Below are 20,011 nucleotides of genomic sequence, written 5' to 3' on the forward strand. Positions count from 1 at the left end.
AAAAGTAGATTCAGAAATTTATTATTTTTTTCTTTTAACTATTTTATTACACCAGATTATTAGCATCCCTGTCCCCCGCCCTCATTTTTGGGTGGAGGGGAGGGATCTGTTTTGATACTTGAGCGCAAGAACCCCTCTCCCCCAAGTTACTGGAGGAATAGACATAACAAGTGAAACTATTCCAAACACCAAATAAAAATATTACGATTGATACCCCGTTTATCCTCATATCCCCAAAAGGATAGACTTTGTATTTCGGTGTGGCTTCCTAACTTTCTACTTCTGCGTTCTTAAAAGTTGAACATTACTTATATTAAAGGGAAGTAGTCAAATTATTTTGAGAAAATAATTTGCTCTTAAAGTCAAACCCTGTTGGTAATATGGAAGAGAATTCTTTTGATTTTGAAAGTCATCTTCTCTTTTTCAGATTCTTAATTTCCATTTTTTAAAAGCTACTTCATTAGAAGAGCAGTTTACCATTTCTCATTTATAGAATTAGTATTTTGTTTTATTTATATCATAAGGATTCTCATCTGTGCTGCCCTAACTGTTAAGTTCTCCATTGGTATGTTGCCTTCTTTCTTCCAAAATATAAGAATGTTCCTAGAACTCTTACAAGCTCTCAGGACTATAACGTATAAAGTAAGGGATTGCCTTTCGTTTTGTAGATTGAGATGAAGTATATTAAACTTGCTCTTCTTTCTCTCTCTCCTTGTCTCCTCTTCTCTCCCACTCCCCCCACCCCTTTGCACACGGGGACTGTTCCCTTGTAGACTTGGCACCTTATTTTATTTCTGAGCCATTGTCTGCCGTCCAGAAACTTGGTGGACCTGTAGTACTGCATTGTTCTGCTAAACCTGTGACTGCTCGTATCTCATGGTTGCATAATGGAAAAAGATTGGACAGAAATGTGGAACAGATTAAGGTTCACCAGGGGACGTTGACTATCCTTTCTCTTAACCCCTCCCTGTCGGGTTATTACCAGTGCATTGCCAACAATAGCATTGGCGCCGTTGTGAGTGGTCCTGCAACCATATCGACTGCAGGTGAGTCTGATTTTGTCCCTGTTACAGATGCTTTTTTCCTGAAATTACTGTTAATACTTGCATTTTTTTGAGTACTTGGAGGAGCGTGGGCTTTGGAGTAAGACACGTATGCGTTCTCATCCCAGCCTTGACACTCGCTGTGTGTTTAACCTGGGGGACGATACTTGAGCCTTGCTTAGTGTCTTCCTCTGTATCAAGGGATCTGGACATTATTTTGTGCAGCGTTAGGACAATTTTCTAACGTGAATCTGAATTTCTTTGTGAGTATTTAAAAGTCCTTAATATCAACAACCAAAAAAGCTGTTGTCCGCTTTGACAGTTATTTCATGCCATCCTTTATCTTTTTTGCACATCTAATTGTTTTATTTGCCTTGATTACAGAGTGATTTTCATGTATTTAATTGAAACCAGGCTAAAGAAGTGGGGTAGAAAAATAACTGTAAGGAAAGGAATGTTGAGTATTGAACTTATGGAAAAATCTGGTATGTGTGGTTTTCTTAGTAAGTTTGAGCCATCTGCCTTTCAAACGGTGATGGCTTCCAGTAATGGAAAGCGTCTTTGTGAGGGCACCCCTATTTACAGAACAAATCTGGATTCCCCAGGAGTAGTGAGTTTGTCATAACTGAGAAGAGTAAATGTTTTGGTAGAGCTGTGACCCGTGGACAGCTCCAAGCCACACACCGGAGGGCTGAATTCCTAGGGGCAGGCTGCAGAGTGCTTTCAGCACTGGCAATAATAAAGAGCCCTTCCATGCAGGCTCCAGCTGTAGTCAACTTAAACCGAGAGAAATTGAGACCTAGTTAGGATATTCAGGTAATTCAAACGATACACTGCTTTTTTTTTTTTTTTTTTTTGATATCCTAGGTTCATTCTTGGAAACCCTTTTATTGCCATGTGAGTAGCTACTAACAGAATAAGGATGCATAGGGAAAGTGAGTTTTGATGAGAGACTGGATTAAGAAGGATTTATCTTGACAGAATGGGAACAATTAGGCTTTATAGTTCTCCCTAATGTTTCAAGAACAGTTTGCTTGCCTTGTAGTCTCCTGGAAGCATTGTCTTCTGGAAAAGGGTGCCATGACTAAGCCCCAGCTCTCAACTGTGCACCCCTACCCCAACTGCTTTCTAAGATAAAAAGATCCTGCTACTTTGGGAACTGGGATTAGCTGCCACAAATGGCCATGGTGCAGATGTTGTTTCTAGCTTTACAATTTCCTTTGGGAAAGAGAGTTCAAATTTACATTTATTGATTGATCTATCTACTTATTTACTTATTTCTTTTAGTTCTTGGTGATTTTGGTTCATCAACAAAGCATGTTATTACAGCAGAAGAAAAAAGTACTGGTTTCATTGGCTGCAAGGTACCAGATAGTAACCCCAAAGCTGAGGTGCGCTATAAAATCCGGGGAAAGTGGCTGAAACATTCCACAGGTGAGACCTCTTACGACAAGCCAAGGGCACCCAGGGAACAAATGGGATTAACCAACTACCGTTAAGCTCTGCGTGCTAGGGGCTGTAGACACAGAAACACATAAGATATATTGTCTCTACTGTTGGGAGTCAAGTGGAGTAGTTTAGACACATGGTTACAGTATGAAATAGAACATAGTACAGAAGACAGTCCAGAAATGATTACAGCCCCGCACCCCCAAGGCTCACTCCTTCAGCTCATTCAGGAATCTACTCAGATATCACTTCCTTTGAGAAGATCGCCCTCATGGCACTATCTGAAATGATGTGCTGTGTTGCTCTGTCCACTTTATTCAGCTTGATTTTCCGTAGCCCTGTGTCATATGCATGACTGTCTGCTTGTTTGTCATCTGTCCCTTTCTCTGCCGCCTTGTTCCTGCATCGGAGCACTGGCAGCATGAGTGCAGGGCTTGCTTTATCTGCTCGCTTCATTGTTGTATCACTTGTGCACAGGCCATTGTTGGCAGAAAATAGGGTCTCAGTACATATTGTTGAGAAGAAATGAATGAAGACGTGAATGACTACTGGGTGGTCAGTGCTGCAGGCAGGGGTTTGCCCAAAGTGGCAGCTGCGGTCGTTGTATCTTTGTCTAAATATGTTTCTTGTGCTGTGGTGTTCTCAGGGAGTGATCTGTTGCCTTGGGGCTCTGATGGGTTTGATTCTGTTACTGTAGTGCTGTTGACTTTTTTTGTTCTGCTTTGACTTTCCTTTTCCTTCATTTAATGAATTTTCCCCGATTGCTTATTTGCTGCTCATGTCACGTCTACATTTAAAGCGTAACTATCAACCTTTGTTGGTCTTAACTTGTGTCCTTCATAAAGAGAGAGGCCTAACTGCATTCCCTTCCTTCCTCAGAGAATTACTTAATCCTTCCATCAGGGAATCTTCAGATTTTGAATGTATCCTTAGAGGACAAGGGATCATATAAATGTGCAGCTTTTAATCCTGTCACACATGAATTAAAAGTTGAACCCATTGGCCAAAAGCTCCTTGTGAGTCGTAAGTATTTGGGGGAATCGTGGTCACTGGGAAGAGTCCTCAGAAGCATTTCTCATAAAAAGTTGGGAGGTGGGAGTTCCTTTTTCTTTCAGATCGTGTTTGTTTATCACGAGAAAGTCTTTACATGCATAAGTGCATTATAGCATAGTACTGTATATGTTTTAAAAATATAATGACTTCTTAGAAGAGAATTTTGGTCAAGATGACAGGATAGAATTCATGTGGAGAACTTTGCCCTTTGCTCAAATAAAAAGAAATTAGTGAGCAAATATCACTTTGTATCAGTGGTAATCAAATTGGTGGCTAACTGTGAATTACAAAAAAATATTTATCTGTTCTCTTTGAGATACGATAAGTTGTAGTATCACCAAGAGTCAAAGCATAGTTAAGTAACAGTCCACATACTTGTTGAGAAATTCAACATTTCCAAACTGCTAATTCAGGAGTAGCTCTAAAGGATCATGAAGTCTTTTAAATTTAATTCTCAACTGAAAATGATTTAGTTACCAAACAGGACCTCCTAGTGTAAAGAAGAATAAATGGGAAGATGGGGAAGCTCACAGCTTTGCTAAGGAAGAGGGTGGAAGTGAATACATAAGAATCATGATTTTTTATTTTCCCTTCTTTCTCCAGGCCCTTCTTCAGATGACTTTCACATTCTTCACCCCGCCCTTTCACAGGCATTAGCTGTTCTCTCTCGTAGCCCTGTGACCCTGGAGTGTGTGGTAAGTGGGATCCCAGCTTCTCATGTGCACTGGCTGAAGGACGGTCAGGACGCTGTGCCGGGAAGCAAGTGGAGAAGGTTGTATTCGCATCTTGCCACGGACAGCATTGATCCGGCGGACTCCGGCAACTACTCCTGTGTGGTGGGAAACAAGTCTGGAGACACCAAACACGTGACTTACGTGGTGAATGTACTTGGTAAGATGTTACTTGTTAAGTGTTTTTTCAAGTCAGGCTATTTTTCTGGTCTAACTGATGTTTGAGTGGAAGATCTATTTGTGAACCATACATGGAATAGAGGCTACCTAGAAATAGCTACCCCAGTACCAAAATGAGCTTCATTTCTCTAAAGGACTGCTGAGTTGGGTAGTGTTTCTGGGTGGCACAGAGCGTTTCACCTGGGATGTTCTTGGGAACCTCACCCCCAACCTGGTTACATAATACAGTAAGTCCCCTACATACGAACCTTCAAGTTGCAAACTTTCAAAGATGCAAACGTGCGTTCGCATGTCTAATCACGTAAGTTAGTTCACGTGTCTGGTGTACATTGTCACGTGTGTGCATCCTCTACAAGTGGCTGTGCTTTTGTGTACTGTACAGTACTGTATAGAGTACAGTAGTGCAGTATCTTTATTTCAAGCCCAGGATGTCCTGAAGCAAGTGTAAAAGCAGTGGTGGTGTAGCTGGTTCTATACTATATAGCCGATTGTTAGTAGGGTTCCTAAGCTAACTTTGTTGGACTTAGGAGCAAATTGAACTGACGAACGCACGCACTCTCGGAATGGAACTGGTTCATATGCAGGGGACTTATTTACAGAGCTGGTTCTTCCTTCTCGATGACGTGGAGGAAAGAGACTGGAATTCAACAGGATGCAAGATTCTGGGCTGTATCAGTGTGTAGTGTCCAGTAATCGTAACTAAGACAGAGTACTGACTAGAAAATGTCATCTCAAAAAGAAATCATTTCATTTTATTTTCCCTTTTGGAATGCTTTCACTATAGCTGGCTCATAAAATTTGTGTTATTTTCACCCATATTTCTATATATACTGTTTATCTCAAAGCTATTCCTTTCTTCCAGCTACCTATCTCACTGTCATGTGTAGCAGCAAAAATGTTTTCCTTTATCAAAACAGATTTTCATGAAAACTGGAAAAAAAAAGTTTTCATAGTAAATATAGTTTTTGTAAAGCTTCTACACCTGTTTATGTGCAACAGTGGCCTGACGTAGGTTACACTGGAATTAATACAAGTGTATGGCAAGTGGGCTTTAAAATTTAATGCTAATTAGGACTAGATTAATATGCATGGTCATTTAATTTGGACATATGTTACAAATGCCGATACATGATGTACTCTGTCCAGGTAATAAGTGACTTGATGCAGAAAGAAAAAGACAAATACCGTATGCTAACACATATATATGGAATTTAAGAAAAAAAAATGTTATAAAGAACCTAGGGGTAAGACAGGAGTAAAGACACAGACCTACTGGAGAACGGACTTGAGGATATGGGGAGGGGGAAGGGTGAGCTGTGACAGGGCGAGAGAGAGTCATGGACATATATACACTAACAAACGTAAGGTAGATAGCTAGTGGGAAGCAGCCGCATGGCACAGGGATATCGGCTCGGTGCTTTGTGACCGCCTGGAGGGGTGGGATAGGGAGGGTGGGAGGGAGGGAGACGCAAGAGGGAAGAGATATGGGGACATATGTATATGTATAACTGATTCACTCTGTTTTAAAGCCGAAACTAACACACCATTGTAAAGCAGTTATACCCCAATAAAGATGTTAAAAAAAGTGACTTGATGGATACTAAAGGAAAATTTTTGCCCAGAATACATGTAACCTCAAAGCAGAATTGAGCATAAAAAGAATTTAACTTCCAAATAAGCATTCTTCTGTTTTGGCTTTTGCGTAGTGTGAAATCCAGGGAAATGATTACTTTATTTCAAACAGATCACCTGGAACAAACGCTCAGAGAAGCCAAAGATTAGAAACTCTGCACGTATGTATGTGTGTGTGCATTTGTTGGGTTGGCGGAGGGTGGTTAAGTGGGAGGAGAGATCTATAAAAAGAGGCTATAATGTTTTAGTAACATATGGTTTATCCTATTGGAGGAAATTTTTTCTTGATGACCATGGTGGATGGGAGAATGTGAGGAAATAATACAATTCGGTTTCAACTAGTTATTGAGGAGAGTTTGTATGACTCATGTGATAATCTAAAAAGTACATCTTGAGGGCTAGACTTTAATTTATGTTTATTTTATTTTTTATTAATTTTTTACTGGAGTATAGTTGATTTACAATGTTGTGTTAGCTTCTGGTGTACAGCAAAGTGAATCAATTATACATACACATATATCCACTCTTTTTTAGACTCTATTCCCATATAGGTCATTATAGAGTATTGAGTAGAGTTCCCTGTGCTAGACGGTAGGTTCTCATTAGTTCTTATTTGTTTTATTTTTAGAACATGCTTCCATTTCTAAAGGACTGCAGGATCAGACAGTGTCTCTGGGTGCCACGGTGCAATTCACGTGTGAAGTTCATGGGAACCCAACCCCCAACCGTACCTGGTTTCACAACGCACGGCCCATTCGTCGTTCCCCACGACATCTAACTGTGGGAAATGGATTGAAAATCAGGGGTGTTACCATGGAAGATTCTGGGCTGTATCAGTGTGTAGCAGATAATGGGATTGGATTTACGCAGTCTACTGGGAGACTGGAAATTGAAAACGGTAGGCTTTTAGGTCATGTAATCATAGGAGATTTTACTTTACAGATGGGGTTTTGTTCTGGTTAAAAATTAAATCATTTTTACAAAAAAGGAAATAATCCTATCACCGTAACAGAGCAGTGTTCATTTTCCATGTTCCTTTCTAGTTGCAGGTAGGCATTTCCATGAAGAAGCAACCTTATTTAATCACGCTCATTTAAAAATTTTTTTATAATATTTTTTTCAACAGATACTGCATAGTTTTGAAAAGGCATAATTTTGAAAAGCACATGGTAAAAGTCTCACTCATGTTCCCCAGCCAGCCAGATTTCTCTTTAGAACTAACTAGTTTTATCATTTTCTTGAATATCCTTGTATGCATGTATATAATCAATTACATATAACATGTGAGCTTGTGTGCATTTAATAACAATGTCTGGTTTTTTTTTTTTGAACGTAAATGGTGGTAGCATTCATATAAATTACCTTGAAGTTTTCCTTAAAAATTTTTCCTTGAATTTTACCTTAAAAATTACCTTGAACTTTTCACTTCACACATATCTTGGACATCTTCTCATATGGTACATTAAAGAGTATTTTCATCTCTTTTTAAAAATGGCTGCTTAGTCTTCCGTTGTATAGTTGTGATGATTTGACTAGTACCTCATTGATGGCTGTTTCTAATCCTTCACTATTACAAGAAGTCTACAATGGATGTCCTTCCACATAGATTATTTTGCACATGTGTGAATATCTCTAACATAAATTCCTAGAAATGAACTTGCTGAATAAAAGCATGTATGTCTTGGTAATTTTGATAGATATCACTGCTCTCCAAAATAGTTACTAGTTTATACTCCCACCAGCAATGTTTCCACATATCCTCACCAAGGTGTGGTGGTGTCAAAATTTCTGGGTTTAGTCTTTGCCAATCTGATAGGTTTTTTAAAAAGTACCTTTTGGGCTTCCCTGGTGGTGCAGTGGTTGAGAGTCCGCCCGCCAATGCAGGGGACACGGGTTCGTGCCCCGGTCCGGGAAGATCCCACATGCCGCGGAGCGGCTGGGCCCGTGAGCCATAGCCACTGAGCCTGTGCTCCGCAACGGGAGAGGCCACAGCAGTGAGAGGCCCGTGTACCGCAAAAAAAAAAAAAAAAAGTACCTTTTGATCTATATATTTTTTATTATTATGAATGAAGTTGGGCATCTCATCATGTGTTTATGAGCCATTTGAATTTGCTTTCCTGTGTATTGCCTGTTCATTGTCTTTTGCCCATTTTAAATTAGGTTGTTGGTCTTTTTTCTTATTTATATGAGTTCTTTATATATTAGGGAAATGAATCTTTTGTCTGAGAGTTATAAATATTTCAAATTTCAAAGAATCAGGATGATAGAGACCAATTCTCTGAACTTGGTGCAATTAATTTAGATGTTAATAACAAAAAATAATTTTTAAATGGCATGTATTTGGAAACTTAGAATTATATTTCTCAATAGCTGGGTCAAAAATCATAATGGAAATTTAAAATTCTTTCAATGATAATGAGTGTCAAATTGTGTGGGATATAGGAAAAAGGAACATAGAATTTATAGCCTTAAATGCTTATAAAAGAAAGCTAGTAAAACTGAAAATTAGTGAACTACGTAAAATAAGAGAATAGATTTAAAGAAAACAGAAGAAAGGAGATAATAAAGATACGGGCAGAAATCAATTAAATAGAAAATGAAGATAAAATAGATCAGTAAAGATAAAGTTTAACTAAGGAATTATTCCAGTAATCAATCAGAAAATTTAAAGTATTATTCATCCTATTTAATGAATAAAGGAGAAAAACAATATGATTATCTCCATAGAAGCAGAAAAACATCTGACATAATTCAGTATCTATGATAGACACTTTTAGGAAAACAGAAATAGAAGGAACTTTCTTAACTTGATAAAGAATATCTAACAAAAACTCACAGGAAGCATTACTTTTAATGGTGAAATGTTTAAGCATTCCCTTTAAAATCTCTTTTAGTTGTCATCATAGTGGAGATTCGCATCAGTACAGAATGACAAGAAAAAGAAATGAAAGATGTAAGGGTAAGAGAGAAAGAAAACGCAGTCGTTATTCATTCACAGCTGCTATGGTTGTCAATATAGAGAATCCTCAATAGTTTGTTGGCAAATTGTTAGAAATAATAAAAGCTTTTAGCAAGGTGGCTGGATAAAGACCAATAAACAAGAATGTTGCCTTTCTATGTATGAGTGTATTAGCCAGGTTTCTCTAGAGAAACAAAACACAAGAGGATCTATAATATACACATAGGAGGAGATTTATTATAGAAACTGGCTCACACAGGTATGGAGGACAAGTCTGCCATCTACATACTGGAGAAGGAGGGAAGCCAATGATGCAATTGAGCTGTGGGAGGAGGAGTGATGGTATAAGTCTCAACCTAAGTCCAAAAGCCAGAGGTCCAGGAGCACTGATGTCCAGTGTCCTAGGGCAGAAGAAAGATGGCTCAGCTCATAGAGAGAATTCGCGCTTCCTCTGCATTTTTGTTCTACTGAGGCCCTCAACGGATTGCATGGTGCCCACCCACATTGAGAGGGCCATCTGCTATACTCGGTTTACCAATTCAGATGCTAATTTCTTCTGGAAACACGCTCACAAACACAGCTAGTTATCTGGGCATCCCTTAGCCCAGTCAAGTTGACACAGAAAATTAACCATTACAATTAGCAACAGACAGAAAAAGTAATTTAAAAGACACTCTAAAAGAAGAAGAACAAGAAAGTGGGGACCTTGCTTTACCAGATATTAGAATATACACAAAAATCTATAGTAATTAAGACAGTGTTGTATTATTGGTGCAGGAACAGACAAATAAGACTCTTGGAACAAGACAGAGACCACCAACAAGGATTTGCACTAAGGATTTGACTTAGGTGGCATTGCAGATCACCAAGGGGAGGATATCCATTTCAAGAGTTGATGCAGGATAATTGGTTATCAAAATGGAGAAGAAATTAAATCTCTAACTCACATTGTACACAAAGACACATTTCCAGTGGATTAAAGACCTATATATGAAAGGCAAAATGGCAAAGTTTTTGAGGAAAATATAGAAGAATATCTATATGATCTGGGTAAAACTTTTCAACAAGACATTTTAGGCTAATTTTTAAGAAAAGATTGGTATGACTACATTAAAATTAAAGCATCCTTATTTTTTAAAGATACCATTAAAAATGAAAAGCAAAGCAATAAACTGAGAGAAGATACTAGTAACATATGTAACTAGCAAAAGAGCAGTACCTAGTACTTACAAAGAATTCAGAACCATTACAAAAAGGATAAAGGATCCGACAGAAAAATGGACAAAATGCACTTGACAGAGGAGGAAAAATGAGTGGCAGATAAATACGTGAAAAGATAGTCAACCTCATTAGTACTGAGGGAAATGCAGGTTACGACCCATGAAAGCATTTTACTTAGATTAGTAAAATTTCAGAAATCTGATCATTGTTGATAGACTTCGTCAAACACAGGAAGTAGGACTGGAAAAGGAGAAAGATGTGCTGGAGAAAATGTCATTTGTAATCGATATTCCATTGTGAGATCACTTAAAAATACCGCCCCCCCCCCCCAAAAAAAATACCTGAGACCAGAAGGAAAGAGTCGGTGCCACTTGTTTAGAAACAAAAATTTGTTCGTGTATTTGGTCAGAAATATGTTTGTCAACCGTAATTCAGAACAGGTTTTTCTCCCAGGATTTTTGGGATCAGATTTTTGCGCCCTGGAATTGACTGTCTTTTTGAAGGACTATTATTTAGTTTTATACTTCTTTACACCTTTTTCATGTTAAAGTCTGAGGTTTTGGCCTCACGTGTTCTGGATTTACAGTGGTCAGATGCGCTGAGGATGCAAACTGGAAAACTCTCTGTGGATTCCTTTATATACATTCCTTTCTTTCTGAAGGACAGGCAACCTATGTGGGAAATGTCTAGGAGCCCACACGATGAAAAATTCTACTTTTGATTGACTGCTTTACTTGGTGAAAGTTGAGAAGCAAACTAACAAGGAAGGAGATATCTTTGTTCTAATCATGACTATGATCATTACTACTTGCTAACGACATTGCAAGCACTGTTACTTCAGTGAATGCACATGTTCACCACACTGTTCTGCATGTAAAACACTGTTTAGAAACACACATATAAAAGATGTTTCTAAGACAGCTACTTGCGCACGACACAACATTTACGTAATAGGATGAAATTATTTTGCATTGTAGATACTGTAATGTTCTTAATTTATGTGAATTACTTTTTTTTTAACAGACAGTGGACTCAAGCCTGTTATAATTACGGCACCAGCAAGTGCAGAGGTGGCCTCTGGAGGCTCCGTGACTTTCTCCTGCAATGCCACCGGGGTGCCAGTTCCAGCCATTCGTTGGTACGACAGGCATGGACTGATAACCAGCCATTTGTCTCAAGTTCTTAGATCTAAATCCCGGAAACCACACTTATCAAGACCTGGGGGTTCTGACCTGGAGCCTGTGTACTTCATCATGTCCCAGGCTGGCTCAAGCTCTCTGTATATTCAGGCTGTTACTCGGGAACACGCTGGGAAGTATACCTGCGAAGCTGCAAACGCACACGGCACCACACAGTCGGAAGCCGTCCTCGCTGTTGGTGAGTTGCCATTAGTATCTTTTCCCAGGTGAATGGTTTCCTTTGACAGTAGGGGATAAAGTGATTGGAAGTAGATTTCAATGAGTCTAGCAACCTCTAAATATATATGTATTTACCAACAACAGTGAAATGTAGAATTGCATTTTTTGGTATTTGGCCTTATGCGAACCAGATGAACTTTGGTCTCCACTTCTGGTGGGTTTGTTAAGCTTGTAGTTGTTCTATAGGACACTTTCATTTGGGAGCAAGCCCAAGGTATGACTTTGGGGCATTAATACTTTTGGTTTTCTAAGCTGAAAATATCGTTGCAAATATTTTCAGGTGGGCCCTTAGTAAGGATAGTATCCAGTCTAAAGAGTTGGCTTTTATTGGGAATGTTGAGTCCTGTGTACTGTCAAACAACACCCATCTGTATATTTGCCTCAACCGTATTCAAAGTTATTGTTCTAATAGGGTGTATAATATAATATTCTTTTTTTTTTTTTTTTTTTTTTTTGTGGTACGCGGGCCTCTCACTGTTGTGGCCTCTCCCGTTGCGGAGCACAGGCTCCGGATGCGCAGGCCCAGCGGCCATGGCTCACGGGCCCAGCCGCTCTGCGGCATGTGGGATCTTCCTGGACCGGGGCACGAACCCGTGTCCCCTGCATCAGCAGGCGGACTCTCAACCACTGTGCCACCAGGGAAGCCCTAATATTCTTTATATTTTACTGATTTTGGGTGATGATGACTTAATTTGGAGTACTGGTATATAGAATATCAGTATTATTCAAATTAATTCAAATTTGACTTAATCCACATCCAAATCTTATATCAGGGGGCATTGGTGAGGGTGCCCTACTCATAGGGCTGGTGTGAGGATTCAAGGAGTCTGTACCTGTAAAGTGCTTAGAATGATGTCTGGAAGTAGAATGCCTTCAATAAATACTACGTATTAAGTTACAATTATTACTATCTAATTATTATTAAATTATAATTATCCCTTCTGGTAGTGTTTAGGGAAGAAGAAATAGTTACTGATACTAGTAGACCTTAATAATCCTTAAATAAAGAAGGTAGTTAAGTGTTGCATAAATTTATACACGCATATGGATGTGTATATGTATGTGTATGTGTGTGTTTATATATCTGTTCTGCTAAGCAAAAATAGGAGTGGCTCTGCTCAATGTTGTTAGCTGTAAGACAGCTGTCATGCAGGCACTGCTTGGGTATCATTTGGCTGAAATGATTTTCTTTTAAATTTTTTATTTTTTAAAATTTATTTATTTATTTGGCTGTGTCGGGTCTTAGTTGCGGCCTGCGGGATCTTTCGTTGTGGCATGCGGGCTCTTCTTTGCCGCACGTAGGCTGCTCTCTATTTGTGGCGTGCAGGCTCCAGAATGCGTGGGCTCAGCAGGTGTGGCGCGCGGGCTCAGCAGGTGTGGCGCGCAGACTCAGGTGCCCCGCGCCATGTGGGATCTTAGTTCCCCAAACAGGGATCGAACCTGCGGCGTCCCCTGCATTGGAGGGCAGATTCTTAACCACTGGACCCCCCTGAAGTGATTATTTTATGTAAATAAAGGGTAAAGGGAGCCATAGACATCACAGTCATAGCTGATAGAACTAGATAAGTATCTAGTTGTCTAACTGCCTCACTTTATTTATTTATTTTTTTAAATTTTATTTATTTATTATTTATTTATGTGGCTGTGTTGGGTCTTCGTTTCTGTGCGAGGGCTTTCTCTAGTTGTGGCAAGCGGGGACCACTCTTCATTGCGGTGCGCGGCCTTTCACTGTCGCAGCCTCTCTTGTTGCGGGGCACAGGCTCCAGACGCGCAGGCTCAGTAGTTGTGGCTCACGGGCTTAGTTGCTCCGTGGCATGTGGGATCTTCCCCTGCCCAGGGCTCGAACCCATGTCCCCTGCATTGGCAGACAGATTCTCAAACACTGCGCCACCAGGGAAGGCCCCTCACTTTAAATATGAGAAATCTGAAGCCCTTAGAAGATACATAACTTGTTTAGATTCGATCTTTCTAGATCTTTAAGATCCCCCTACTTCCAGGATTTTATGTCTTGATAAATACCATTTTTTATGTATAGTAACCCCATGAGCTACATCCTACCTGAGTGGTCCTTCGTTGCTTCTTTTACATGCTCTATAGTAATTACTGAAGTCTAGCTGAGTCTATTAAAGTTCAGAACAGCACATAACAACCCACTTCTTCCCATGGGAATCTGAGCTTATTATTAAATTCTAGCATGCTGGCAGCCTTTACTTTATTTGTTATGAAGGGGGGGTAAGCAAGATGACTCTCTCCCCCACCTTTTTTTCTTTCCAGAGACCTTGGGTTTTTGAGGTCCTGGATGTACAAATATTTGTAGAGTGAGTTGTAACTTTTCAAAACTATAATGGGAGTTGGCCTGGGGTCCTAAATAGTTTAGGGTGGGGTTGCTGGTTTGAGTGGTCACAGTGGGAACAACTTTGGCAGATCTGGTTCCGTTCCCTGTTGAACTGGTTTCAACTCAGAGTCATTAATTCATAGACATTACCATAGTTATAGTACTTAGAAAGCCAGAGTTTTATCAATCTGTTTTCCAATTCAAAAAACATTCTACCTTAAAAAATGCTAGATGTCTCTCCTGACCATTTCACAGAGTTATTCTGAAGATAACTTGAGATCATGTATGTGAAGAACCTTTGGAAAGTACTGTGAAGGCCTTATGAATTGTATCTAGTATCTGTGAGTGCTCAAATTCTGTTATCCGGAATGGTAGAAGAAAATTAATTGAATCCCCTTTTTGATAAAAGCTATGGAAAAGTCTCATTGCAGCCTGAACACAAGTGGAATTTTGATACTTCTGCACTAGACACAGGCTGTAGCATAACATTTTTTCTCACGCCTCTGTATAAACTGAGGCGTGTGGTATTCAAACGCTCCTACAGCCAAATACCACTTCCCGGTGGTGACCTGCCCAGAGGATCCATGAAACACTAATGATAAAAAGGTCCTTGTCCACTGCCCTAAGCCACAGCTAATTGCCTCTACTTGCTAGAGTCCATCTCTTCATTAACAGGCTCTCCACCACACCCTTCACATCCAGCCCACATTCTGACTCACTAGATAAACACGGCTGTTCCAGGAGCAGTACTTGGAAGCTGTCTCAGTGACCTTAATTAGTTTTCTTCTCTATTATTTTCCCACTAGCTTCTTGTTTTCTTTGACGGAGGACGCTTCTGGGACACCTTTTCTCTCTTTCAAACAAACAGAGAACCAGAGACCCGACCTGCCACTGTTAGTCCTGTTTTTCGGTCGGTTCTCTGTGAAACTGCAGTAGCTCTCCTAATACACTCCCACCTTTCACCAGGAATCCGACTTCATTGTGGAAAAGAAACTCTGCCGTTGTTTCCTCAGCTCCCTTCCTCCACAAAAGTAGGAGACTTTTCATTGCCAGTATTAATAGTGCTTTAGAGGAACTAGGCTGTCAACCCTCGGGTTTTATTGTGCTGGAAGTTTGTTTTCATAAATTGCTCTCTCCTCACCATACGTGCTCACCCACGTCCCCTCCCTCTCCCTCCCTCCCCCTCTCCCCCTCTCCCTCCCCCCCCATCACCCCTCTCCACAGCTAGCTTGGGCATCTATCTGTATGTGGCAGCACTACAGTAGGGGTGCCAGGCCTTCTTAAAGCTTAAGCCTGGAAGAGGGCAGCCTCTCTTGGGCCTGGCGTCGGTTAAAACGAGTCACAGGGCAGCTGGGATTCAGCGTGGGAGGGGACTGCTCAAGGGTGTGAATATTGAGATATCTTTGGAGACTAGCTACCCAGTAGGTAATAGCCTGACTCTTGACCTTTTCTTTACTATTTATTTTACTTTTTTCCCAAGGGAATGCATTACTCATTGTGTTTCGTTTACCAACTAGAGTTAAAGTTGTTCTCCAACTTAAAATCTTCTGAGGTTACACTAGCAAATTGCTGTTGTAAAAGAGGGAATGCTGGTGTCGAGCAAGGAAGAATGGCATCCTTTCAGCTACTAAACTCCTGCATCATAGAACTGATTTTTCAGACAATTAATTTGCTCCTTCATGAATAAGAGATGGCTACTGGAGATTAGATGTTTCCATGAATCATAAATTGAAATGTTACCTACTTTAACTTCTAGGGCTCAAACCGTGCTGACAGTGTGTTAGATCACTGTATGAGAGACCCTGAAATAATGAATTTCTTCTATGTCCTCTTTTTCTTTCTCCCTTTCTCTGCAGTTCCTTTTGAAACAAATACAAAAGCAGAAATAGTCACACCTTCTGATCCCACTCAGAATGATAAAAGTGATGGTTCAGAAACTGGACTATTGAGCTCATTTCCATTGAAGGAACATTCCAGGGCTACAGAATCATCATCAGAGAAAAATGCTAGTGGTGCCTCTGTCCCCGATGCCCCCATCATTCTGAGCCCCCCACAGACGCACACACCAGATACGTACAACCTGGTCTGGAGGGCGGGGAAGGATGGCGGGCTGCCCATCAACGCCTATTTTGTGAAGTATCGAAAGGTAATGTCTTCTCATTTATCATCTTTCCCTTCCCACACCTTCACATCCTGTGTATAACACATGCTTATTATCTTTCACATTTGTGGAGTGGCAGGAAACAGGAGTGTCCCAGAATGATGAGTTTGGGAGAGAAATGCCAGCAATCATGCTGGATTTACCAGTCTTATAAAAGCAGTAAGAATGAAGTACAAATAATTTCCCCTCAAATTGGGATTCTAAGAACCCAGTAGCTTCTAGACATTTTTAATCAAATATTTTAATCCCTTGGGTATAAAATTCTATAAACCAATTTTTAAAAAGTAATTCCTTCCCCCTCTGAGATGGCAGAATGCAGTTTATTTAGTAAAAAAGCAGTTTCTTATTAGAAACAACTGTTTGAACAAAGTTGTCCCTTATAATCTCTGACAAATGTTTTCATTTCAAGTTCTCTTCTTAATTGTATTAAAACCTTACATTGTTTGGTCATTTATTATGATGAACCTTGATTGTCTCAGTTGATTTTTCAGATGATGTTTTTCATCCACAGTCTTCTATTAAAGCAAAATGAAAAAAAATCTCCCCTCTTTGTTTAATGAGACTAAATGAAATGGGAGGAGATGCACTCATATTTAAAATAATTTTCTATGTTCAAGACATTTTGGTATCCATCATTTAACAGTAATATTTTTTCTTTAGGTATTTTTTTATTGAAGTATAGTTGATTTACAATGTTGTGTTAATTACTGCTGTACAGCAAAGTGATTCAGTTATACCTATAGATACATCCTTTTTTTCATATTCTTTTCCATTATGGCTTATCACAGGATATTGGATATAGTTCTCTGTGCTATGCAGTAGGACCTTGTTGTTTATCCATCCTGTATATAAAAGCTTACATCTGCTAACCCTAGCCTAGCCTCCCACTCCATCCCTCCCCTTATAGTAATATTTTTAATATCTGGAAAAATTAACATGGTGATATTTGAGAGTTTATTCACCGTTTGTAACCTGATGGTTCTAGATGCGGATAGTTTCACTTGTATTCTTATCCACGTGAAACTTCCCATGTAATGTTGGCTCTTGGTTCCATTAATCGAGACCCAACGGATTGGATCTCTTTCTGTTTCCTCGAGCTCACATTGAACAGTGTCAAGACATGAAGCAAGACTGTTGGAAATATATAATGAATAATTATATAATTTATAGACATACATAATATATATTTTGATTTATCATATATCATGCATAATATATACTATCATTAATACATGTTATTGTATACTTATTTAATTCTCCCATTAGCCCAGTAAGAAAGGAGCATTGTTTCCATTATAAGAAAAGGAAACAAACTGGGTGATCAAATAACTTGCTTGAGGCCGTAAGTTAGTGGCAGCTAATGGAGCAGGAATCTTTTCACAGTGAGAATCCCTAAGTTCTTGCTATAGGGCTCCTTCTATTTCTTAATGTGGAGAGGTGTTACATCTCTTTCACTTTTGATAGTGTATTACTTCCCAAAATTCATCTGGAATTGAATGATTTCTAGTTTTTATCTAGTTGGAATGGAAGATTCTTCTGCCCTGTATCTCGTTTTTTTTAAAAAATGCCTTATTTTCCCTTGAGTAGCTGGAAGGTGGTGTTGGCGTGGTGGGAAGATGGCACACAGTTCGAGTCCCAGGAAGTGAAAATGAGCTCCATTTAACGGAACTGGAGCCGTCGAGTCTCTACGAAGTTTTGATGGTGGCAAGGAGTGCAGCAGGTGAAGGACAGCCTGCCATGCTCACCTTCCGAACCAGCAAAGGTGAATATAATCTTCCTTAAATGGAAGGAGTTGGCTGTCTTGATGTCACTTTAATAATAAGTGTCTTTTGGGGTAGTAGAGATTCTTGTTTATAGTGCTACTAAATAAACCTTTTATAGTAACTTTCGAAGCCACGTTTGGATGGTTGTATTCTTCTATTCCATCCAGTATTTCACAGATATTTTTGAGGGCTTGTTATAGGTAAGACAGTAGGGTAGGTGACGCAGGGAAGATGAAGATGATCAAGACAAGATCCATCCTAATGGAGCTTCTGCTTTGTTAAGAAAGGTAACATATATGCATAAATACCAACTCAAGGCAAAATTTCAGTTCAGCTAATGTTTACTGAATGGCTTCTCTGTGCCAGGCAATAAACAAAATAGACAATACTCCTTTGCCCTCATGGAGCTTCCATTCTAGTTGGGAGAGATACGTGATAAGAACATTAGTAGGTGGTGAGTGTTAGCAAGAGAAATAAATTAAGGGATGGGTATAGTATAGGAAGTGTATGAGATAGCAGTTGTCACAATTTGAGCAGGTGGCCAGAGAACTCCTCAATGAATAGTTGAGAGCAGAGCAGAACTTAAAGGAGGTGCGTGAAAACCATGTGGGTATCTAGGGCAAGAACATCCCAGTAGAGAGGATAGCATGTGCAAAGGCCCTGGGGTGGGTGTACTTGGTGTGCCCTAGGAACACTGAGGGGCCGTAGTGATGGGAGTAAAGTACGTGGGGAGGGGAGAACGCTCAGGGAATTGGCAGAGTGGCCAAAGCACTAAGTACGTTGTCCACCCTGCAAGGACACTGACTTTGAACCTGAGTGAGCCAGAAGCTTTGGAGGGTTTTGAGCAGAGTTGTGACACAATCTGTTGTGTGTTTCAATGGGACATACTGGCTGTAGGGTAAGGATAGACTGGAGGAGGGCAAGGGAATAGGGAGAGAAACCAGATCTGACAAGGACTAGGAAAGACTTACAGAGAAGGTGCCAGAGGATAGTCTTTCTGTGGGGTAGCTTGTGAGGGTAGCTTGATTGAAAAGATGCCATTGCAGGTTGGCCATAAATGAACAAAAAGACTTCAGTGAGCAGAGATGGGAACTGGAGAGAGGAGTATTCTTAGGGTGGCACAGTATTAAAAAGGAGTTCTGATGATTGAGAAGAAATTGTCTATTGGCTTTTGAAAAAGATCCTTTGGGACTTCCCTGCTGGTGCAGTGGTTAAGAATCCACCTGCCAATGCAGGAGACACAGGTTCAAGCCCTGGTCCGGGAAGATCCCACATGCCACGGAGCAACTAAACCTGTGCGCCACAGCTGCTGAACTCGTGTGCCACAACTACTGAAGCCTGCGCACCTAGAGCCTGTGCTGCACAACAAGAGAAGCCACTACACACCGCAACAAAGAGTAGCCCCCACTCGCCGCAACTAGAGAAAGCCCGCGCCCAGCAACAAAGACCCAGTGGAGCCAAAAAAAATTAATTAATTAATAAAACGAAAAAAAAGAAAAAGAAAAAGACCCTTTCATCTAATTAGTGAGTCTGGCCTGAAAAATAATGAGTATTTCTTATTTGAAATGTATTTTGAGTTAACTTCCGTAATTAGTCCTTAGTTGTTTATAAAGTCTGACCTACAAATACTGAATAGTAAGCATGTATTTCAGTTTTAAAACAATCACCCAATTTCACTTTTTGCCTCTTGAAATTTTAAAACTTAACATGACAGCTTTCTCGTGAAGAAGCTTAACAGAAGCTCTTAAATAATGAATTTCTGTGTCAGAATTAAGAAGTATGTACAGTAAAAAGAAAAATGAGTGAATAGTTTGAAAACCTTCACTCTAGTCATTTGGCTTTTTCACTTGTGTCATTTTCTCTATGTGTAAATTAAAGCTAGCCTGGTGAAGAAAGACACATTTTAGTTATAGGTACTACAAAAAGCCAAAGTAATTTTTAAAGTTAATTCCTCATATTAGCTAAGTAATTACAATGTAGGTTTTAATTTTAGACACTGTAACGATAAGTTTATATATTTATATCTATATGCCAGGTGAGTTTCATAGTATCTTTTCTTATTTATA

General features: G+C 39.7%; 1 protein-coding gene across 1 annotated transcript in view; it reads left to right on the forward strand.

Annotated features, from left to right (window-relative positions):
- The window catches only part of CDON (cell adhesion associated, oncogene regulated), a 100,636-nt gene that overhangs the window by 41,234 nt on the left and 39,391 nt on the right, over window positions 1-20,011 (forward strand). Inside the window, exons 3-10 of the mRNA XM_060017101.1 lie at window positions 774-1,046; window positions 2,331-2,477; window positions 3,372-3,515; window positions 4,149-4,436; window positions 6,717-6,986; window positions 11,292-11,645; window positions 15,878-16,167; window positions 17,770-17,944. Coding sequence (XP_059873084.1) covers window positions 774-1,046; window positions 2,331-2,477; window positions 3,372-3,515; window positions 4,149-4,436; window positions 6,717-6,986; window positions 11,292-11,645; window positions 15,878-16,167; window positions 17,770-17,944 — 1,941 coding nt within the window. The remainder of the gene's footprint in view (window positions 1-773; window positions 1,047-2,330; window positions 2,478-3,371; window positions 3,516-4,148; window positions 4,437-6,716; window positions 6,987-11,291; window positions 11,646-15,877; window positions 16,168-17,769; window positions 17,945-20,011) is intronic.

Source organism: Delphinus delphis, chromosome 8 (assembly GCF_949987515.2).
Source record: "Delphinus delphis chromosome 8, mDelDel1.2, whole genome shotgun sequence".
NCBI classification, from domain to species: domain Eukaryota; kingdom Metazoa; phylum Chordata; class Mammalia; order Artiodactyla; family Delphinidae; genus Delphinus; species Delphinus delphis.